This window comes from Vidua macroura, chromosome 2 (genome assembly GCF_024509145.1).
Source record: "Vidua macroura isolate BioBank_ID:100142 chromosome 2, ASM2450914v1, whole genome shotgun sequence".
Lineage (NCBI taxonomy): Eukaryota > Metazoa > Chordata > Aves > Passeriformes > Viduidae > Vidua > Vidua macroura.
The window spans coordinates 95,735,506-95,758,651 of NC_071572.1; the positions used below are offsets into that span (position 1 = coordinate 95,735,506).

General features: G+C 36.0%; 1 protein-coding gene across 2 annotated transcripts in view; it reads left to right on the forward strand.

Annotated features, from left to right (window-relative positions):
- NBEA (neurobeachin) overlaps positions 1 to 23,146 on the forward strand; it is a 457,382-nt gene that overhangs the window by 423,032 nt on the left and 11,204 nt on the right. Inside the window, exons 50-55 of one of the 2 annotated variants that reach the window (XM_054003372.1) lie at positions 9,072 to 9,134; positions 9,465 to 9,554; positions 11,046 to 11,238; positions 13,774 to 13,845; positions 16,365 to 16,520; positions 17,422 to 17,592. In XM_054003372.1, the coding sequence (XP_053859347.1) occupies positions 9,072 to 9,134; positions 9,465 to 9,554; positions 11,046 to 11,238; positions 13,774 to 13,845; positions 16,365 to 16,520; positions 17,422 to 17,592 (745 nt within the window). The remainder of the gene's footprint in view (positions 1 to 9,071; positions 9,135 to 9,464; positions 9,555 to 11,045; positions 11,239 to 13,773; positions 13,846 to 16,364; positions 16,521 to 17,421; positions 17,593 to 23,146) is intronic. The other variant, XM_054003379.1, reaches the window with a different exon arrangement.

Here is a 23,146-nt window from a genome sequence, read left to right on the forward strand (position 1 = left end):
AATGGAATTGCATGGGAAGGTGGGCATTTACAGAACTCCTGTCTTCTTGATGGAGGGAGCAGGATAAGACAAATGAACAGCAAAGAGAGGAAAAGAATAGACATTTGGAGCTTTTGTTGCAGAGGAGGAGGAAGAGAAATGGCTAGAAAGGTAGTCATTGGAAGCCTTAGAGAAATGAGGGAATTGCCATAGGAACAGACAGCTCTTGGTGTGGTTAATGGAGAGAAATTATATTTGTGGCCTTCCCAAAACTTAATGGGATTTTTTTAGTCTTGACCTTTGAAATTTATTTTTAACTAGTGAATTCATTGAGATATTGCATAGGATAATCTAGTTAGGTATCTCTAAACAAAAACGGAGGCTTTATTTTACGTACTTTTGACTTGTAAAATTTAGCAGACTTCTAAATGCAGTTGATGGTGTACTGAAAAGTACTACTGGCAATTTTTAGCCTGGCCCAGCTGGAACTTCAGTCTTTCTTGCTGTAACACACCGCCTTTCACATGTGGAAACAATTATAACATCCCAGACAGAAGCAGTGGTTTTGTATTTTTTTAAAATGCCTGTAAATTTTAGTGACTGCCAACCAAAGGATGATAATTACAGTTTTCTTTTTTTTTTTTTTAATTATTTTACTTTATCTTTTATAGACTTTGAAAATCTGCAGTGGTTCCAGTAGGAAGAGAACCTGTATTTAAAAATTCAGAAATTTTTTTATTTCTTACTCAAGAAAATGTAACAAATTTATCTATGCTTTAGAAATAATTATTCATTATTGGAGGTAGTGCACTTAGCATCCTAGGAGCCTTTTTAAAAAGCAGTGTGTGTTTCATGAGTTTCCTCTGTATAAAAAAATAAAATCCAACAGACAACCATCCCCAAGATCTAAAAATATGAATTAAAATTTCATCATCCTGGACTGTATTTCATATGCAAAAGAGAAAAATAAATTAGTTAAAGGATGACATAATGGAAACACTTGGCTTAAAAGCAAAGACTCCTCAGTAGGAATGACAAGAAATATGTAAAAGCTAAGACTGAAATGGAGGATTTTTTTTTAAAAAAAGAAGACAGAAAGATGGAGGCAAGAATAGCTTCTAAAGGAGTATAAGTAACAAGAAGAGCTTGAATTTCCTGAAACTTTAAACTGGCACTACAAACTCAGAATTTGTTTCAAAGAAGAAAGCAACAGTTTGGGTAGATGAACTGAATGTCATGTTCACTGTCAGATCTTGCTAAGAGTGAGAACTTTCTCTTAGTAACAGGAGTTATACATTGAGGAAATGCATCTGGTTTGATTTGGTTTGGTTTGCAAATACAAACTAGGACACATCTGCAATTTTGTGTGTTGTAATGCTTTGATTACCATCCTATGAAGGAGTAACACAAAGGAGTAGTATCAAAAGGGAAATTCCATATTGCAGGTGTGCATTTTAGTAATTTGCATTGCAAAATCAAGATGTCAAAGAGAAGTTTGTTCCATAGACCTAAACACCAGATGGGAAAGATCATCTAGACTGGCCTCTCACCCAACAAATCACATAGAGCTTTTGCCATTTAGCTTTTGAATCTGACCATCAGGGTTGGTGTCTTAATAATGAAGAGGATATGGAAGTGTTTCCTTATATAGGTAGGGTTTAGGTGATAAGAAATTATTTCAGACAGTCAGTTTTAATATTTATAATCCAAAACCAAAAACAACAAAAGTTTTTGTTTTAAAAGAAATGAATAAATGTCTTTCAAATTGAGAGGAATCCTCGTTTCTGAGGTTGCTCATTAGGTGCTTATTGAAAAATTATTTAAGGGCAATTTTCTGTATCTAAAAACAAAAAATCCTGATTGCTTAGGTTTCAAAACCTTAACTATATGTCATTAAATTACATATTTGATGAATTATTGACTCATGCTATTATATCTCTTAGAAATTAACTTAGCAGTAAAATATTTTTAAATCTTTGTGCTCAGTGACTTAATGATCAAAGAAAGCCACATTTTGTTTTACAACCTAAATACAGATTTGAAAGAATGATGACAGAGCAATGATTTCATTTGGCATGACATCAATGAACACAAGAGTTTCAGTAAATGTTACCAATCTATATGGGACAGAAATAATTACAAGCATGAACATAAAAAATACAATGGTTCAACTGAAGACAATAATGGTATAAAATGAGAATAATGAAATGGTTTTTATGTGGTGTATGACCTCATTGCTTTCTAAAGCTACCTGAGGAGGGGGAGTGGAGAGGGAGATGCTGAGTTCTTCCCTCTGATATTCAGGGACACATGAAAATAGTTCAAAGCTGTGCCAGGGCAAATCTATACTTAATATTAGGAAGCTTTTATTTCCTGAGTGTGGTCAACCACTGGAACAGACTTCCTAGAGAGGTGGCCAATGCCTGAAGCCTCTCAGAGTTTAAGAGGCATTTGGATGATGCCCTTAACAATGTTCTTTATCTTTTGGTGAGCCCTGAAGTGGTCAGGCAGTTGGACAAGATGATTGTTTTAGGTACATTCCAGCTGAAATATTCAAGTCTAGGATAGACTATGCAAAAATGAAAAAAAAATCTTGAATGTATTTGTAAACAAAATTATAAATAAATATATTACTTTCTTCAGTGAACTCTATGAGCAGAGGGATGCCCCCTATTTGCCTTTGTATACAGGCAAACAGCATGGAAGAAAAGGTGGAATTGTTTGTCATGTACTGGAAGCAAGACCCATATTTGAAAAAGTTATCAGAACTGTACGAAGAATATGATGAAATGAGCAGTGTGGCCTGAGAAGCCCCAATAACAACACAGACTTTGTAAGAGGAATTTGTCAAATCTTTTTGCTAAAGAGTAGAACAGATTTTTTTAGGTTTTAGTGTAATTTAATGGGAGAATGTTGTTATATCAGTGCTAAATTCCTTTCTTCTGGGCACAGCTGGAAGGGACAAGAATGAGAAAAAATATAGGATTTGTCTTTTCCTCTGGTGTAGTTAGGAAGGGAGGGAAGCACCTAATTCCTTGATATCAGCCCTTTTCAGCCTAAGGAAGTTCTCCACAATTTTCAGGGGAATGGAAGCATTTGTCCTCAGGCAAGTGGGAACTTTACTAGTGAGAGAAGGATGAATGAGCAAGGAACACTTTAAGCTAAATCTGTCCTGCCTGCAGGATATTCATCTTTATGGTATTTTTGCTTCATCTGCTCTGTTTTTGTTTGTGAGATGTATTGAATTTATTTCCCACTTGCAGTCCATTAACCAAATGCTTGCTTAAGCTGGCAGTGTTTAAAATATTTTTTTGTCATGAGAGTCATATTGGAGTACCAGGGCCAAGGATGAGAGGGAGATATAAAGGTGAAAGAGGGGAGAACTAGGTATCACAATTAGTAGCTTCATGAGGTAAATATGAGAAGTAGTAGGCAGCACTCCCTGAGACAGACAAGATCACTGATGTGACTCATGCCTGTAAAGAGAATAGGAGATCTTACCTTTCACATTCTCATTCCTTTCATAGCACTCTCTTCTTTCACAGGGGAATGAGGAAGAAGTTCAGGGGTGGACAGCTCTGGGGGGAAGCTGAAGGTCAGTTTTGAGCTGTTGTGTTCTGCTAGGGAGCCATTTAATTGCACGCAGAATCCAGTGAGATACCTCCTGTGAGGAGAATGAGCTTAAGGATGCCCCTTCTCCATTGTTAAATTAATAAAGTAGTGACCTGTGGAGAAAATCCATTTCAGTGCCCATCTTACAATCCCTTGAGTATCCTGATTAAATAACTGACTGTATCGAAGCCTCCAGAGCAGTTGAGTCATTGCTTGTGTTTAAACTACAGCACTTCTTTCCTCCAAACATACAGTAATAAAATGGAATTCAATACTCTTAATCAACTTATCAAAAATCCTGAAGATACCGGTGCTGCTTAACATCTGTAGATGCAAAGAAAAAAGCAATATCTCACACTACTCCTACAAAACAAAAACACTTCAAGCTGTTTATGTTACCCACCAAAGGGCTGTCAATCTTATTTTCTCAGAAGAAGACAGTGCTTGGGGGCTGCTGAATGTGCTGGCTGCACAGGAGGGAGAGTACATAAAGGATTCCTATGTTTACTTGGATGCAAAAGTGAAATAAACTTTCAGGAATGGCAGTGTTGGATGACTATTGCTGTGGTGCATATTTCCCTAATGCCTACATATTTTCACTCTTCATTGGACTCAGTCCCCATGCACAGGGGAAAATGGATTATAGAAAAATTTCAATGTGGTAACAAGGAATAAAACACACCATGATTATGGGAATTAGTAGTAAGACGCCTGAACATGTTTAAAAAAATAAAAAGTAATAAAAAACAGAGAAAGATAAAAATTTTAGAAAGTTTACTGATCATTGTGGTAATCAGTGAAGATTAATAAAACAGGAGTACTTCACATAAGAATAAAAATATTGTTTATCTGCAGTGCAGTCTGATTTTTAGGAATTTCTTTCTTCCCTTCATGATTTATAGTAAAAGTGCTAATGCTTTTATGTTTCTTGTGTTAGGTAAATCACCAGGCATCTCTCTCAGCAAAGGGGATTTTACAAATGATGCAGTCTGATAATATCTTCCTTGGTCATTTTATCTGCATTTCTAAAGAACCTGTTTATACAAAAAGTATGTTAAAAATAAACTGCTTCATGGCTTACCCTTTTTGCAGAGGTGTGTCAGCAAGTAAACACAACCTTAATTTCTGTGATGTTTCACATGAGTCAGTTCTAGCATTTGCATTTAGATTAGGACTGTGCTTCTGAAATGAATATGCCAACCACCCCTATTTGCCACGCTTTCATTCAAGCTCAGAGCAGCTTTGGAGTGTGTGAATTGGCTCCCAAGCCATGGAAGCTGAGTGTTCCAGGAGTGCAGCTGGCAGAGCTCAGTCACTGTTGGGGTCTGCAGCCCCCGGTGGAGCCAGCCTGGTGGGAAGATGCTGCTGTGGGCATTCAGCAGGGCTTCCTCAAGAGGAACATGACTTCTTCTCCTTGGTATACAGCGACAGAACATGTGAATAGTTCAAAGCTGCACATGGGAAAGTATGGACTGGACAATAGGAAGCATTTCTTTTCTGAGAGATTGATCAGCCACTGGAACAGGCTTCCTAGAGACACAGCTGATGCCCCGAGCTTGTGAGTGCTTAAGAGGCTTTTGGACAGTGCCCTTAACAACATGCTTTAGCTTTTGTTCAGCAGTCAGGTGTTGATGAGGGTGATCATTGTAGGTACCCTTTAACTGAAAAAAATCTTTCTCCTCTTCTCTTCTCTCTTCTCTTCTCTTCTCTTCTCTTCTCTTCTCTTCTCTTCTCTTCTCTTCTCTTCTCTTCTCTTCTCTTCTCTTCTCTTCTCTTCTCTTCTCTTCTCTTCTCTTCTCTTCTTCTCTCTTCTCTTCGTAATTCTTTTGCTGTGCATCTCTGTTTCTGTTGTTTCACTTCTCCTGGTAGAGGCATTGCCTTTGACCACTAAAAGTAATTCTTACACATAAAGAAACAGAGTGCATGGATTATTTAGTAGCATACTTGTATTTATTTCAATTAGAATTAAGAAATAAACCCCAATGCTTCAGTGCAAATAATGTGCAAAGCAGATGTATTGAACTATTCATTCCATGGGAAATTGACACTATGGCCTCATCCTCCAGGGTGCAGGGCAGCATCCCAATGTCCTTGTGGATGTGCAGTCTACCCTTAAGCATAAAAATTACTTTCTTTGAGCAAAACACATTGAGGATATTGATCATTGTATTATTAATAAGATTTGGTTATCTGATGTATTAATTTATTGACCAAAATGTATGCAAATATATAATAGATTTTTTTAATATTACGTTTAAATGACCATTATTAAGTCCCATGAAGTCGTGTTTTGTTTGAGTGTATAAATTAGCTTGTGTGAGATTGACTAATTTTAAACTTGGAATTGCCAACAAGTTTGCAGATTTTTTCCTCATTCTGACCTACTATTATCAAATAATATGCTAAGAGCCATTTTATTTTTCTGAATGCATGATCATATCCTAACAGATACTCCCTGAAGTGTCTGGAGTACAAATCTCATTTTAGGTGTATTAAAAACAGTAGGGAATCTCAAATCAGCTCACTAAATAGCTTTTTCTGCAACACCTTATTGAGGAAGAGAAAACTAATATAATTGCCATTTTGCTGTTCTGAAAGCTTTAAATCTGGCAGCTACTGAATTCCAAGCTTATATTGTTTCTGCATGAAGGCCATTTGAAGGTGAAATGAGAATAAACTTGATTTTATTAAAATTTGTATTAAATTGACTAGAATGTGTGTCTCAGGGATTGGTGCTGCACTTTGCATGCAATACTCAAGATCTAAAGGGAGAAAAGGAATAGATTGATTAGAATGAAATGTTTAAGGCCATTAAATAAATCTAAAGTTTGATGATTTACAGCTTAAGAAAAACTGTGGTGTACACTTACCAGTTTTCAGATTAGCTTTAGATACAGCCAGAGTCCTCTTGTAAACAAATCAATGCATTACATTATTATTCACAGATCTGTTTTGTACCTGCTTTTCATTTTGTGTCAAGTTATCTGATAGGAGGCAATGTTAGGAATACCCTTGGGCTAGTCACTTTATCTCAGTGTGCTTATGTTTATCTTCTGAGTTATGTTTTGACGAGGTTTTTCTGTCCTTTGTGAGTACTGTGAGCTCCAGAGAGCAATACCAGCGGTAGCTGTGCACAGCAGTGGTGCTGTGCAGACTATAGTCTGCAGTGCAGTAGCTGAGTGTTATGGGTATTTTTTAATAAACATTGTTCAGTTTCTTTAATGCTTCCAAGAGGTGTCAGTTTTACAAATGGTATTTTGACTGAAAAGGATAACATTACTATCCATGGGGTGAGGGACAGACAGTTGTCTTGTAAATGCAAGCCAGCAAAAATATTCAATATTCTCTGAATATCAAGGTCGTGGTTCCACATTTGTTCTGGTTACAAAAGGACTTGACATTAACTTAAATGTTTTAAAATTATGGGCTGGTAGAGTATGTGAGCATTTACCAGCACATCTTCAGCTGTAAAATAACAGCTGCTTTTGATGGTTACATTTTGAGTGTCCATTCCTCATAATCTGAAAAATTCATGTGAGTTTGTTATTGTATTCTGCTTCTCTTTCTCCTCCTCTATTGCTTCCATAAATCTACTTGAACTGAGGGGGAAAGCCAGCAATATTTTTTTGTGCAGAATTTACAGACGAGCAATCAGAATTTGCCAAGACTGGGCAACATGAAAGCAAATGTGTAAATTAGAACTGGACTGCATTGAAAAAAATTAATAATTCATTTCAGTGCTCCTGTGAGAGAACATAAGTATCATTTAAGGATCACTCTAAAGGGTAGGAGAGGAAGATCTGGGGTTTTTTCATTATTGCTGCCAAATACAATTCACACTCCTATTTCAACACATAATTCTTTCAAAAATTAGAATTAAATTAACCTTGATAATTATTTGAAAAAAAAAAAAACCCAAAATGGAAATTAATTTTCTGAAAATATCAACAGATATATGTGGGAATATATATTACACTGATACATACTGATATTGTTAATATTAGTATTTGTAATTTTGAAAATGAAATTCACAAACAAGTATGATTCCTTTCCCTTCCGGCAAATCAGTTCTGAAATACTGAATGCAATATAAAATTCTATCTTTATGTGACTTGAAGTGAATTTTTTCTTCCTGTATAAAAAATGTCTGCATAAGTGAAGAAATTTACACATTGTGTAAAGAGATACTGCTTGTATGGTACATATAGATAGCTGCTGTATGGAAATATACACACATATCCACATATGTGTATATGCCCACACATATGCCTGCATATGCCCACACAAATGTGTTGGTTTTGTATAAAAGTCATCTGTGATTTTAAATTAATTCACCATTAAATGATGTTAATAAAACCTGAGTGCGGCATTGATATGCTCACAAATTCCCAAGAAATAGTCTGTGCCTTGGAGGCTGAAGTTCACTCTGAATTAGTCAACAAACGAGAAATCACCTGTACCAATATAATTACAGAATCAAATGTGCAGGGGCCACAATCCAAAGTCCTTCAGCTGCTTGACTGGACTTTGCATTAAGTTTCTTTTTCAGCAAATGTTTGTTTGTGGTATTCCATTATATACCTGTCAGTCTAGGGCATTAAGAGTGGTGGACATCAGTGAGCTGTTAGGAAATCTCTCTCTGACATCTGTTCTTACCTTTATGCCGTGAAGTGGAGGAAAGCACAGGTTGGCTTGTAGGAATGACAAAATATGTACATTAAAAGGATTCTTCTGTATCCTGAAGTATTAATGGTGCTTCTCACTGTTTTATGCCTGAAAGAAATAACAAAATTTAACAAGATAGTAATGTTTTTGGTGGGTTTTCATGTTAATTCTGTGTAGCCAATGAAAAATTCATAAAGCTCACAAGAAAAATATTAAGGGTCAGTAGTTCAGGCTACAGTATATATATAGGTACATAATGTACTGTGCATTTCAAAATCTGACAGTTTAGTTTTCTATGAATGCTTTATTCTCGATTTTACAAGGTCAAATAAAATAATACCTGTCTGAAAAATAAGGAGCATTCTCTAACAGTATTGTTTCTACAAGTAACAATCTTTTGTCAAAGTTTTTAAGAATATATCTCAGAAATATTTTTGTTTGAATGAACTGTTTGAGTAGCAGAAGCATTTCCGTATATGTTCTATATTCTATTACCTATAGAATTAGTCAAGTTTTATTCTGAAACTAGACTTGTCCTAAAGAGTGCATTTAAATTGCAAAGTTTTCATTTCTAACCCATGAAGCCTGAAAGCCCATGAAAAAATGAAATAAAACTAGGGATGAAATAAATATTTAGTGAATGTATGCAAATTGCAAAGATTTCTACATTGGTCTTACTGTGCGTGACTAGGTTTGTTTCTGGCATTTTTTTGTTTTCACCTACTTATGTTGTTTAAATAGTACTTGTTTTTTTATTATTGTATTTAATACATAAATTTTATTTCTTAGTTTTCTTTTCTTTCCCCCCATTTAAGATTCCAGAGGCTTATTTTATTAGAGACCCTCATACTTTCCTACTTGCAAAGGACTTTATTAAGGTATATATGTTCTTTTTAGTGCAAAAAACTCAAAACCTCTCTCAAGACCTGAACTGCATGTCCTCACAGGTTAACATTTTCACATATAATGCCAGCTACTGGAGATGAGAATGGTTAGTTGGTTAACTGAAGCATGCTTGAAAGGAGAAGCAAAGCTTGTCTACAAAATACTAACACTTGGATGAGTCTGCAGCCTGGGAGGAGAGCACCGGGTGAATTTTCTGGACTTTTTTCATGGCTGACTTGGGATATGCCTGCATTGTCACACAGTGTGTTGACCTCTCTCCTTGACGCATATTGCTCCTGACAGTCCCTCTCCTCTGCCCGCAGGCCATGGAGGCGCAGATACAGAACTTTGGACAGACGCCATCGCAGTTGCTCATTGAGCCCCATCCACCTCGGAGCTCTGCCATGCACCTGGTGAGACATGACTGCTGGCTGAGAATGCATTCCCTTTGAACCTTAGGGTCCCTTGTAGGTCATAAAGTACTCATTAAAGCAACACTTTTGATGCCCCCCATTGCCCATGCAGCCATACTTGCTTTGAGTAGCAACAAATCGCAGGGATCTAGCAGAGCAAGGTGGAGGTGTGACTGGCTTTATCTTCATACAGTCCTGGATTTTCCTTACTAATATGGTATAAGAAGGCTTCATCTTAAAAAATATAAACTTGATAAATACATATTTGCATTCTTGTTTCTGCAAGTGGTGGGAATGACTGCAGGCTTTCCTTAGAGTGAATATGTTGTTTTGTTTTAAAGGATGCATTGTTAGGGGCTGATTTATGAACAATGTCTGCTTGACAAAAATTAAGTATTGGAGTTCAAATCCTGCTAGAATCCTCCTGCCCAATCCCCCAGGAGAATGAAATGTATATTTTGAGTTTCAATTCAAACTCCAAAATTAATTTCCATCACATTTTTCTCTATCCTTCCTGGAAAGAATTGAATGAAATAGCCAGACTGAACAAGACAGATTTCTGTGCCCTGAATGCCTTTGATGAAATGCTTAGATTTTTTTTAAGCTTTGTAAATCAACAGAAATACATGCAGTACTTTCAATTATTTTATCTATCTATAAGGAAATCTCTCTATTTAGCTGTACACTGTGAAAGTGGAAATTGATCTGGAAGTGGTTGTTGTATTATTTAAGTGTGTACAAGTCAAACTTAGGTAATATTTATTTTACATTCTTAAGATGTGGAAATATATTTTTGATAATTCTAGGTGATAAGCATAAAAGGAATATTTGACCTTTTAGAAATAGTTCATTTTGTTATGACAGTGGCTTAAAAAAAACCCTTACAACCAGTACTCAATAGCTGTCCTTGTCCATGTACAAACAATTGTGTTGTTTCCAGAATCATGGAACAGGCTTAGGTTATTATAACCTTATTAGGTTACAGACTCCCTAATAAGCATATGCTTTACTTAGAATTAAATTGTCTATGTTTGGAAGTGCTGTTTTTCATATGAGGAATTAATTAAAAATATCTGTGTGTTTTTGAGTCACTCTTAAAGTTTCTTTTTTTTCAACTGTTGTACTTTAGAGAATTAATATTTATTATGCATTAATTGATTAACTCATTAAGACACATCTCTATTTTTTGAATATTAACTACTGAATAATTTTACATTTCACTGTATGCTAATTAATGCTAATGGTCATTTTGTACCCTGTAATGATAACCCTTACCATACCTATTCTCTATTTATCCTCGTGTAATGTTCCAATAATAGCTTGTGATCTTGCTCTCCTCCATCACTAGAGTAGATGCACAGGTAGTGTTGTTTTCCCTGTATGTGCACATGCTTACCTGCTCTTTTTTAACCTCGTTTTCCCTCAAACCTCCTCACTAATTGTGTTATCCCTTCTGTTTTCTTCTGCTCTCTTCTCCTTTCTACTCAACAGTGTTTCCTTCCACAGAGCCCTCTCATGTTTAAAGATCAGATGCAGCAAGATGTCATCATGGTGCTGAAGTTCCCATCCAATTCCCCTGTCACACATGTGGCAGCCAACACGCTGCCCCACCTGACCATCCCTGCCGTGGTGACGGTCACTTGCAGCAGGCTGTTTGCAGTCAATCGGTGGCACAACACAGTAGGTAGGTCCTCGCAGGCACGCTTCATTCAAATTTGAAGACCTTAACAATGCAGCTTTAATTTTGAGTGCAACTTAGCTCACTGACCTGCCTGTGCACCAAAATTTACTGTTTCTTCTGTTTGTGTCAAATAATCACAGCTTCTGTTTTCTCTGGTGTCATTCCTAGAAACACTCTCCTTAACAGCAGCACATCACCATGGCAGCCAATCGATTCGTGGTTACTTCAGGATCAGTATTTGATACAGTGCTTTTCAGGAGACTGCTGTTGCTCTCGACACAGTGAATATTAATATGTCCCAGGTTTCAGGAATACATACTGACATGCTAGAGAGTGTATATCCCTATCTGCTGCTTGAGAGAGATTTCAGGATCTTGTCATAAACCTTCCCCTGGGTCACTGTTGGATTATCTGGGACCCTAAGCAAGCCTAAGCAACCAGACGTTTAACTATTCTGAGGAGAAGTTTCCTCATTCCCTCACAAAAGCCTATCCAACAGCGCCATCCCAAAATTCCCTTCCAGCCCCTCTGCTCACCTCTCCATATTGCCATTAGGACTGTCTATGTCACCTGGATGTGCAGGTGCTAAGGCAGTTCCAGACATTGCTAAATAGGTGGTGGGGCCATGAGGTACATGAGGGAACAAACAGGTTTAATTTTCTCAGGTAGTTTGCTGCAGCAATAGACCTTATGCTGCAATGTCTGGAAACATTTATAATACTCCATCAGGTGCAACTACATTACGTGTAAAAAATGTTTTTTTCCCATTTCTTTAAAACAAAAGGTAAAAATCTAGAGGGGAAAAAATCCCCAGCATTTTTTTAAAGTATTTAGTGACAATGTCCTCAATGGAAGATGCAAGTGTCAGGAATGATTCAGAGGTGCAGAAACTATCCTGTGTTGTTTTAATGCACCTTTGACTAACATGGATTGTCTAATTCCTAATTATTTTCCTTTGATTTTTCAGGGATTCTGTCCAAATACTCTATACCCATCATCTTTCATGTCTCTTCTATTTGAGGAAGCTTATTTGGTTCTGGATAACCAAAGCCCTTTCTCATCCAGATTTTTGAGTCAAGAGAACCCAAAATTCCTGCCTGCAATTTACTGTGAAGGAATTAATCTCATTAATACTGCAGTATCCTGGAGTTCAAGGGTTTACTTAAAATCTGTCATTTGATGTTATTTAGTTTAGCTGAAGCTTTGTTGGTCTTCATGATGCATATGACAGTAAGGTTTTAAGTTTTCCTCTATACTCCTGTAAAACGTAAGTCATGCTGCAAAAATTCAGAATTCAAGGCATGAACCAATCATAAATTAAATTTCACACCATTTGTAAACCTCTGGTCTAAATTTAAAAAAAAAGTAATATTTTCTAAATATATTACAATAGAAAGAGAGGAAAATAAAACTGTTTAGTGAATCAAACCTCATTATAATGATTTTCTTAACATTTACATCCTGCTTGGCAATGTTGCTTATTTTGCAGGAGGCTAATCCAGGACAGGGTATCAATTTCCTACTATTGGCATAATATTATTTTAATAAAGCATAACTCTAATATAAAGGATAGCTTTATCTACAGAAATGCATGCATAGATCACTTGTTGTAGAATGTATATAGAGCTTTGGAATTTAATAAACAGCAGGAGTCATTTACAGAGACATCTCATAATAGAAGTGGAATTAATCTAAGTTAATACCAGTAAAGATCTGTCCCAAACTAATTGGGTTTTGAAAGAAGAGACAGAAAGAAGGGAAGAAGTTCTCAGAGCTGTGTCTTTCTGAAAATAGTAGAGCTAGCTTTTCTTTTACCTCTTCCAGTTGATTGCAGTAATAGAAAATGGACTTTATTCTTCAGAAATCTGTATGTCCTGTTATAGAGGGTATTCTTGTGCAATGTGGCAGTTCATGACAAAAATTGTTTTCAGTAGTGACTATTTGATTTATATACCAGGGAAAGTGCTCAGAAGAGCCAAAGCAATGCTATCTGTGTATGGGAGAAGATAACACTAAGTTTCTAGCCCCTGATGCACATTTGAACATCTTAAAGATGACTTAGAATAGAATGAACAGGAATAATTGTGGCACATTTAGTGTACCCTACAGTTTTACATCTAAAAATTTTAGATAAATCCATGAAAAGGTCCAAGTTTCTGTCACATACAGGTTTCCATATATAAGAAACTCATAAAAATGTTTAATCTAATTAAGTTTATTTTCTGTGCTAAGATCTCTGCTCAAAAATAATAAAAAAACCCCTCTTATACTATTTTAAATGAGTTATTTAATGAATGTGTGTGGCTGCAAAAGTTGTGATTAAGTTGATGCTTCTACACGTATAGCTACTTTTGTATAAATGAAGAATTAACAAATGCATATTTGTGAAGCACAGAGAAAGAAATCTTAAAACATTAGTAAAGCAAATAGTAAAAAGCTACTTTCTAAAAATATTTAAGAATCCAATAATGAACTTTTAAACCTAGAAAAGTCATGTCAAAAGATTTCTATGTGCTTTGTTCTTCCTTTTATGTGTAGGCCTTCGGGGAGCCCCAGGATATTCTTTGGATCAAGCCCATCATCTTCCAATTGAAATGGATCCATTGATTGGTATGTCAAGATGAAAATGTAGCAATATATTTGAAATTGGCATTCTCAGGAATTATTGATTAAGCTATATTTATATATTATGCTTCATTTAACACAGAAAATAGGAAAATATTTATTCTTGTCAGTCCTGGAGAACTAAAAAGCATTAGCTATTGATGCTGAATGAATTACATGAATGCTATTTGTTATTAACATCACCAGCAACTGGTATTTAAGAAACAACCAATTAAGTCAGTTAATTGTCAGTCCATATCTGTAATTCTGTTCTCTTATCAGGTCACATTAGTAAAATAAAACATGAGGGTCCTGTGGAGATAGCATATATTTTTTTACAGCCAGCACTATGTTTATCAGTGGAGATGCAGATCCATTTATTTTCATTCACTTTATGATTTGGATTTAGTCAATAATACTAATTTAATAATGAAAAGACTGGCTTTTAAATTGATAGCATTTTTTAAAATCCGGAATTTTTTTGAGAAAGTGAATTATTTGAGAAATAGCATCTGCTAAAATTGTTAGATTGCAGGACTTCCTAATGATCATAAATTTTCATTAATTGAACCTATTTGATTTTTAGGAGGGAGGGAGTTCAGTAATTTGAAACAGAATGTTCAGATAGGGAGTTTTTAGGGACAAGTTTGTAGCATTGTTGAGAACAAAATATGTTTTTAAACATAGCCATTTTAAACATAGCCATTTTTTTCTGTGTCAATATTCATGTTCAAAAGATTTACATAGAAGTACCTCAGGAGAGTTAGCTTCTCATTCTGTGTGCTGCATCTGATCTCATATAATGACAGTGGTTTTCTCTTTAGTTTTTTTCTCTCACAAGCTAAGGCACAACTATTGTGCCCATCTGTTCTGGAAATTTGAGTAATTTGCTATTCATGATCTTTCAGCTGATGGACATAGAGGGTCTGGTAGTTTAAATATGTGTTCTTAGAATGTATGCAAACATGATGTTAACTTCCACAAGCAATTTTAAAATAGAATAGAATGGGGCTTTTTTTTTGACTGAATCTCTTATTTCATGCAGTTGTGAGCAATTTAAGTAGTATAGCAAAAAACAGGGGAAAATCAGATTATTATCTGCATTAGGTTGTGTTCTTATGTTAGGAGAAACATATTTCTCAGAGTGATTTTTACCTCTAACTTTGGGTAACTGAAGTTAGTTGTCAAGATTCCCTCCATAACTACTGTAGAAAGACAAACTGTCCTCTGGAGCTGTCTAGCACTTTGACAGTTATTACAGTGCGAGATGACTTGTCACGTGAAAAAAATGTCGTCTTCTCCAGGGAGACTGGATGGCGTGGATAAAATTAACTTAGATTATATACCCAACTTTCAGAAAGTTAATACTGAGGTGGAACACACTTTTATTTTGTCTGTTGTGTCACAGGGAGGACAGAGCACATTAGCTGTGGGCTCCCAGTCATTAGCATCCTTCTAACAGCTCCGTTTGGCAGTTGGGTTGGTGGGATTGTGCATGAACCATTCCTTTTGTCTTGGTCCAAGGGAGTTTCTAGGTGTCATTGCCTCTTTTAGAAGTACTGTCCATAGCCTGGGTCCTTGCTAGAGGAGCAGATGATAGGACTTACTTTTCCTGTACTGCAAAGTCACATTAGGTTTGAGTAGATCCATGGAATCATAAAATATATTGAGTTGGAAGGCACCCATCAGGATCATCAAGTCCAACTCCTGTTTCTGTGCAGGACCTCCCCCAGGAGTCTCATCATGTGCCTGAGAGCATTGTCCAAGCTCTTCTTGAGCTCTCTCAGGCTTGTTCTGTGACCACTTCCCTGAGGAGCCAGTTTCAGTGCCCAACCACCCTCTGGATAAAAAACCAGTTGAACCCAAATATCAGGGTAAAAAACCTGATGTCCAACCCAAATATCCCCTAACACAGCTTCATGCCTTTCCCTTGAGTCCTGTCCCTGGTCACAAGAGTAAAGAGATCAGTACCTGCTCCTCTCCTTCCCCTTGTGAGGATGCTGAAGACTACAATGAGGTCTCCCCTCATTCATGGGTTGAATCCTTATGCTTTTAATCTGGTTAAGCATCTGGAGGTGTAGGGCTGTCAGGGCCACACAAGACAAGCTGTTTTCTGTGGAAGAGATACTAACCAGCAAGAACTGGCTCTCTGCAGTATTGTTAATATTGATTTCATATTTTATATGGACTTCTACTTTCCCCTGGTTCAGATTGTTTTGAGGGACTACTTCTGCAGAGCACTAAAATTATTACCACATATTATGCAGTGCATCAGGCAGCTTATGAGAAATTGTAATCTCTTGTAAAATCTTCTCTCTTATTCAAAGGGGAACTAGAAATCTCACAATAATTTTGTATTTCTGACACCCATATAGACAGCTCTAAATGTTCATATTCAAAATGCTTACTCAACAACGAATTCACAGTTCATTGAAAGTTAAATGTATTCATTTTCTCCTGTAAATGGATGACAGGAAGGTGTTGGAATGGCTTACATGTAAAATGTGTTTTGCATTTCGTTACAGCCAATAACTCTGGTGTGAACAAACGTCAGATCACAGACCTTGTGGATCAGAGCATCCAGATCAACGCGCATTGCTTCGTGGTCACAGCAGATAATCGCTACATTCTCATCTGTGGTTTCTGGGACAAGAGCTTTCGAGTTTATTCCACAGAAACAGGTGACCTCAAATACAGCTCTCTGATTCTTCCTGGGTCACAAAGCAGACAAAGACTATTGTCTTAATAGTACCATATCTAATACTCGTGCTTACATGTCAATAAGTGGTAAACAGCATTTTATAAAATCCTTCATTATTGTTTCAGCATGATAACTTTAAGACTTTTTAAAATGGAAGATAGAGGATGTAAAAGGAAATGGAACACAGTTTTATTAATAATAACTTTTGAAAACCATATTTATCTTCAGGAAATGTATCATGTCAAAAAAATCAAGCAAATTTTTTTTACAATATTTTTATGGATCTATGATTTCTAGCTCTATTTATTTTATGTAGTAAGGAATTAGGTTGAATATCCTGCTACAGGAACCAATATTTTGTGCTTTGTGTGATTACTTAGGCTAATATCTCTTAATATCTTGCTAAAAACTAATTGTAATAATAGAAAGGAGGAGGTGATAATCATTTGTCTGACATTAACATAGAACAAACACACATTTTAACATAATAATGTAGCACAATTATGGAAAAGTTCATGTGCAGTCTTATGCATATCACTCATTAAATTCATAAATACTGTTCTAATGCTATTGCTTAAATACTGATGGAGCCCTAACTCCACTTAATATTCAGTGACTGCAGCACTGCCTTGATTTTCAGAGATAAGGGTTAGACTATGGATTGCCACAGAGCAGAGCCTTCAACAGGAATGAAAAAAAAGGTGGAAAAAAAAGTTTAATCTTTGTGATTTTTAATCTTCTGGTAACATTTAGTGAACTTTAACCATGGGACATGAAACAAAAGTTACATTTGAACTGAATATTAATTATATAGTTTATGAATTCTAAATGCTGCTAGTACATTAGAAAACTGAATTTGTATGACTTTTCATTCCCACCAGGAAAATTAACTCAGATTGTGTTTGGCCACTGGGATGTCGTGACTTGCCTCGCCAGGTCAGAATCCTACATTGGGGGTGATTGCTACATCGTGTCTGGGTCTCGCGATGCTACATTGCTGCTTTGGTACTGGAGTGGCCGGCATCATATCATAGGTGACAATCCAAACAGCAGTAAGTATCCTTCAATAACACCTCTCCCAGAAGCCTTCTGTCACACCTACTTGTTTTAGCATTCCTTCTTTCAGCTTCAGAAGTTATTACCAAATATATCAGTAACTTTGCTTACAGGTTGAAAGTTGGTATAAGAAGAGCACCACATGCTAAGCAATGCATAGCCAAAAAAATGTTTAAACACTCTCTATATGTTAAGAGATAATAGGATGGGAGTATAGTTCCTAAGTTTGTAGTTGCCTTTATCAATTATAGCATCATGTCATCATAAACTAGAACAAGATGGTTGTGGCCTTTAAGTGACAGGATATATATCACTATATTTTGACTTCCCTTTCCCTGGAAATTTTTTTTGGCATTTTAACTTACTCCTTTTGTGCTACAGCATGCTATATCAGCTGCTTGCCTTTTCAAAAAAGGAATGTCTCACATGCCATGGAATTAAATGAGACTCTCTTGAGAAAGGTCTTTCTCAAGAGAAAGAAAGTTTGGGGAAGCAGTCTGACTGAATAAAAATTGAAAAAGATAAAATGTCAGGAAAAGTTTACATTTCATTTACATGGGACTAACTATCAGTGCTTTGCAGAGTGAGTGGGACACAATAGTAATATTAATTTATGCAAAAGGACACTTAAAGTGCACCACTAATTTAAAGATCCCATCTTGCATATGGCTGCAGCTAATGAGCAGCTTTCATCCATATACTAGAACTGTTTTATACAACACTAAATCTATTTCACTTAAAGAAGCTTCTGATTTCTAATGATAATTTTCAACAGAAGGGTTTTGTCTTTGGATAAAAATGGAAGAATCTGTCACTATCAGTTTTGATCTCTGATTCAAATACTCACTGGAGGCAGTACTGTCAGTTACAGACATCTAAGTGAAAGTATTTCTTCAACTGAATGGCTGGTAGAAACGTGTCTTATGTATTTAAAAGTAAATATTTTGTTTATTTTGCAGCAAGAAACTTTTTATTGACTTCTGATTTATTTTCCATTTGTCTGTAAGCAGAGTAAAAGGCAGAGAGATAAAAGTCTTGCTTTCTCACAAGATTTTATTTGGTTTTCTAACAGAGGAAATAGAGGGGAAAGAAGAAAATTGTGCTCCAATAACAAATTTCTTTCATTTTTGCCTATATTCCATGATTTTTTTTAGTATGTAATTCTCCAATATGGATAAATTCAGTCAGACAAGGATTTTCATGTCTCAGCAGTCTGTTTAGGTTGATGCCATTTTTATTCTTTGAATGCCTGTGTGATTAATATAAAGTATTAGTCATTCATATAAAGTATTTCTATGTTAAGAGAAAAATAAAAAGAGCTTTCTACTCTCATTAAAGAAAAAAATGTAAGACTTTCCCCTTACCTCTCTTGATTGTAAAGTCCTTGGACAGACTTGCAATTAGCATCTCCTTTCTGGCTGATACAAACTACTTCAATTCTTTTCCAGATAGAACTATTTTAGTTCTGGTATTATTCTGTCATCTCTTACATATCTGAATGCACAAAAGTGGTGCTTTTTGGTACCTCAGATTTAATATCTTAGCTGTATAACTTTGGAATTTCTGCCTTGGAGGTCTTTAATTTTATGAAAGGAAGAATATGACCTGCCTGACAGAAATAAATCAAAACCAAAATTATTTGTACGACTTGCTCACGGTCTGTACCTCTATGTCAATAAGGTGCTGTTTTGCTGAAGAAATGGCCTTATGGTCACATTAATAGGGGACTGTGCTGCAGATAGCCACATCCAGTCAAATGAAATCTTAGAGGCACAGGTAACAGAACTCAGGAAGACTAAGTACCTAGGACCACTGTGGTAGCTTTGAAATATATTGATAAGATTTTTTAATATTCATGTTGAAGACATCTTGAAGACTCATGCTGAAGAAGAGTTGGCATTTCTATTATTTCTATCTCTATTAATTGGATCGAAGCTACCATAGATATGCCAATTATATGATAGTACTGTACTATAAACAGAACAACATGTGTTGGAAACATATTATTATTAACAGCTACTTTGACTTTTCATGAACATACATTAATGGGGATGGATCACAAAAACAAAGGGCCTTTAAAAAAAGGGCCTTTAAAAACTTCTACAATTACTTAGTGTTTCTGCTTGCTACTTCGAGCAGACATGATAACTGTCATATGACTGATTCCCTTTAAACTAATTTCCAAGAGTGAAGCATTCTCAATAATCCTTATGAAAATATGTTTGAAGTTTTACCTCGTTAAAGCCACTGAAGTAATAAAGAAATATTTCCTAATCTACTCTAATCTATAGTTGCTGTTAGAAGGTTTCCTTGTAGGAAAAATGAGTGATATGATCGATGTAGATCAAATCCAATTGACTTAACATCTTTAGAATTCATTTCCAGAAAGATGTAGATGATATTTTCAGAGGAAAAATAAAGGGGTATTGGGTTTTTTAAAAGCTGTCACCTGGAGATACAGATAAGGTGTTTTATACCAGAGGATATAAGAAGGTGAAGAACTCAAAGAAAAATGTCAGGTATAGTAATTACCTGGGTTAGATGTTTGACTTCATAATTATCTTTTAAGCTGAAAGACAGTTAATTATCAATTTTAACTTCAATACATCCAGTTACCAAAAGGAACTTTAGTTGTTTCAGAAAATCTTAAAGGGGAGAAAAAGCAGACCTCCAGCCCTAAATAGTTTGTGTGGTTTGATATTTGTATTGAAAAATGTAGATACCATTTCATTCAAAAACATAGAAATCACATAGAAATACTCCCAGGCAAAATAAAAACATAGAAATACTCTCAGGCAAAAGATTGTCAGATCAAATTTCTTGCAGATTCTGCTAAAATTCGTATTGCAGCATCTATGAGGTAGATGCAATCTTTACTAAACAGCAAGTATGTCAACAACCTAACCTGTCAGACTTATGTAGAACCTTTGGCTGAAATACCTGTACAGATGTATGCTCAGTGGGTCACCTCAACTGGGTCTGTGGGAAATACAGAACTAGCTCTTGTTTAAAGAGGAGAATTGAGAAAAGATGCAAGTGATTGATCTAGCTCCGTAGTTGAAAGCTTGCCCATGAGACCATGGTAAACTTCATTTTATAATTTTAAAATATTTTTTTTTCTGAAAAAGCTTGAAGGAAATCTTCAGGCTAGAGTGCTTGTCCAGGAAGTAGGAGAACTACGTTCTTGACCTCTAGAGACTGGGGGAATTAAAGCCCTTATTCCCATGTTCACAAGCATGTGCTGACTATCAGCTATAAGTTATCATAGGATGGGCCCCTGAGAACCTCTAGATTTGGTAGAAAGCAAAATTCTTTTCTGTGCTCATATTTATGCATGTTATATGTCATGATGATAGGATATATAGATAAACCAAGAAATCATGAGTGATATGCTGCATACCTTCAGCAGCAGCATGTAGGGCAAATCTTGTCCCAGCTTTCTCTAGCTCAACTTTGGTCTCAGGGCCATACCATTGCTAAGCTCCAATGTTGGAGGTCCTGTTAAGATTAGGCTAGAGGCTGGTGTTTGGGAATGCTTCTGGAAAGTAAGAGATGTGGCATGATTTCCTGTAGGCTGAAGGGTATCTGAATGCAGGGTTTTGTACATTTGAACTTCCCTGGATGTTGGGTTTATGTACGTTTGAACTTCCCTTTATTTCTTTATCCTTGCTTACTTACGTACCACCTATCAGAAAAACTCTGAACCGAATGAAGCTTAGTCCTCTTGCCAGGGTCAAATATCTACTTTCTAAGCCAAAATTGCCCATCTGAAATAGCTAATCTGAATCTGCACCTTATTAAGTTGATGAGCAGATTGTATAAATCTGCTGCAGTTTCGAGAACAGTGAAAGGTATCTGTTTTCTCTTAGTAAGACACAGCACATGCAAAGGACATTGTTTGCTTATTTTATTTGTTTGAAGTGATATGGGAAATGTAAATCTTTGCAGTTCTCAGAGGCTGAATAGAAAAATTATTGTGATGGAGTTTGACAATTTGTGTTTGATTTTTCTTCTCTTATGATATATAGGGATTTGTTTTAGCTGAGTGCTAATTTGTATACAAATTTCTTCTCACATAGCAACTGTATTAGTCATCACAAAAAGGAGCAAAGAAAGTACATGATATGCCCTGGAGTTCAACATGTATCATTATAGTTGTTTTATTTTTATATTTTATGATTACTTTATTGAATGTCTCTTTCAAACAAGTGACTTTGAAAATGAGAACTATCTCAGAGTCTTTGAACAGATATACCAAAGTAGATGATAGAATTGCAGAAAAGTGAGGGACAGATGCTTTCATCTGAAACAGACACAAATTCAGAAAGTAATTTGGAAGTGATAAAAATTAATTTGCACACTTTAATTGGAATCAGACTCCTGCATGAAAGAAAGGAAGGGTAGGCAGCTTGTGCTAAAGGCTGATTGAATTTTTTGTCAGGTAAGTATGTTGGACCTGGCCGCTTATCCTCTTGAGCCTCTCCATGCAATATATTACATTCACCCTCTGACTGGTGTTCTTTAAAAGGATCAATGCTATTCCTGTTTTTTCCCTAGAGCCTGAAATTTCATTGATCTTGGGACTTGACATTTCTCATTACCTATTGTAGCTTCCAAGAGGATGGTCACAAGAGGTGTGGGAGTTAACCCTACTTTTTCTAACAGCAGCTGTGCTGACCATTGAAAAATGCTCTATCAGCCATAAGATGGGTTTATTTAGCATTATAACATAATCTTCACAGGTGCTAAGAAGTCATTCTGTCCCAGTGAGTATATTCAGTATATATCTGAAAGGGAAGGTAAACTGTACCGTAAAATATCTTTGTCAAGTCAATATACTTTTTTGTGTGTGTCTTTCATTAAGTATATCTTTATATGTTCCTTTTACATAATTTTGAAACAATTTGAAGTTGTGAACATTAAGGGTTCTGCAGGTTTGTGTCTTGAAAGAATAGGTATTCTGAACTCAGAACTTTCTCTTGTTCTTTTATATCCCTCTACATTTTAATATGCCCTAGCTTAGCCTTTAAATAGCAGCAGTTTAAAAATTGTCACCAGTGTGCTCTGCACCAAGAGAATTGGGTGGCTGTCTGAAGGCCCTGCACTAGCACATGGGCACATGTGCTGTCTGCTTTGTTTGTTTAAGGACTTATTATGTTACTTGTAAGTTTGTACAATTCAGGTATTAATTTTTGAAATAACAGTATGTTAGCACTGCTCTGCCAGAGCAGAAGTTTTTGAAAACTAGTTTGTAATTTTTACTGGCACCATCTCTGTCCTGGTTGCCAAAGACATCTCTCTTCTAAGGCTGCTATGTAAAGGTAAAAGAGCCAATAATCCATCTGAGATAATGCAGTTATCTCTAATATTTTATCAACAGATGTCTGTGCCCATGCTACACAGCATGCTTCATGGGAATTATACAGTGCAGGGTGGTTCTACAACTTGCCCAAGATCCCAAAGCAATTTAGTGTAAAAGATAGGAAGAGATGCTACAAATCCATAATCTCCTGTGCTCCACTGTATTTTACCTTCTGGATTAGTGCAAGG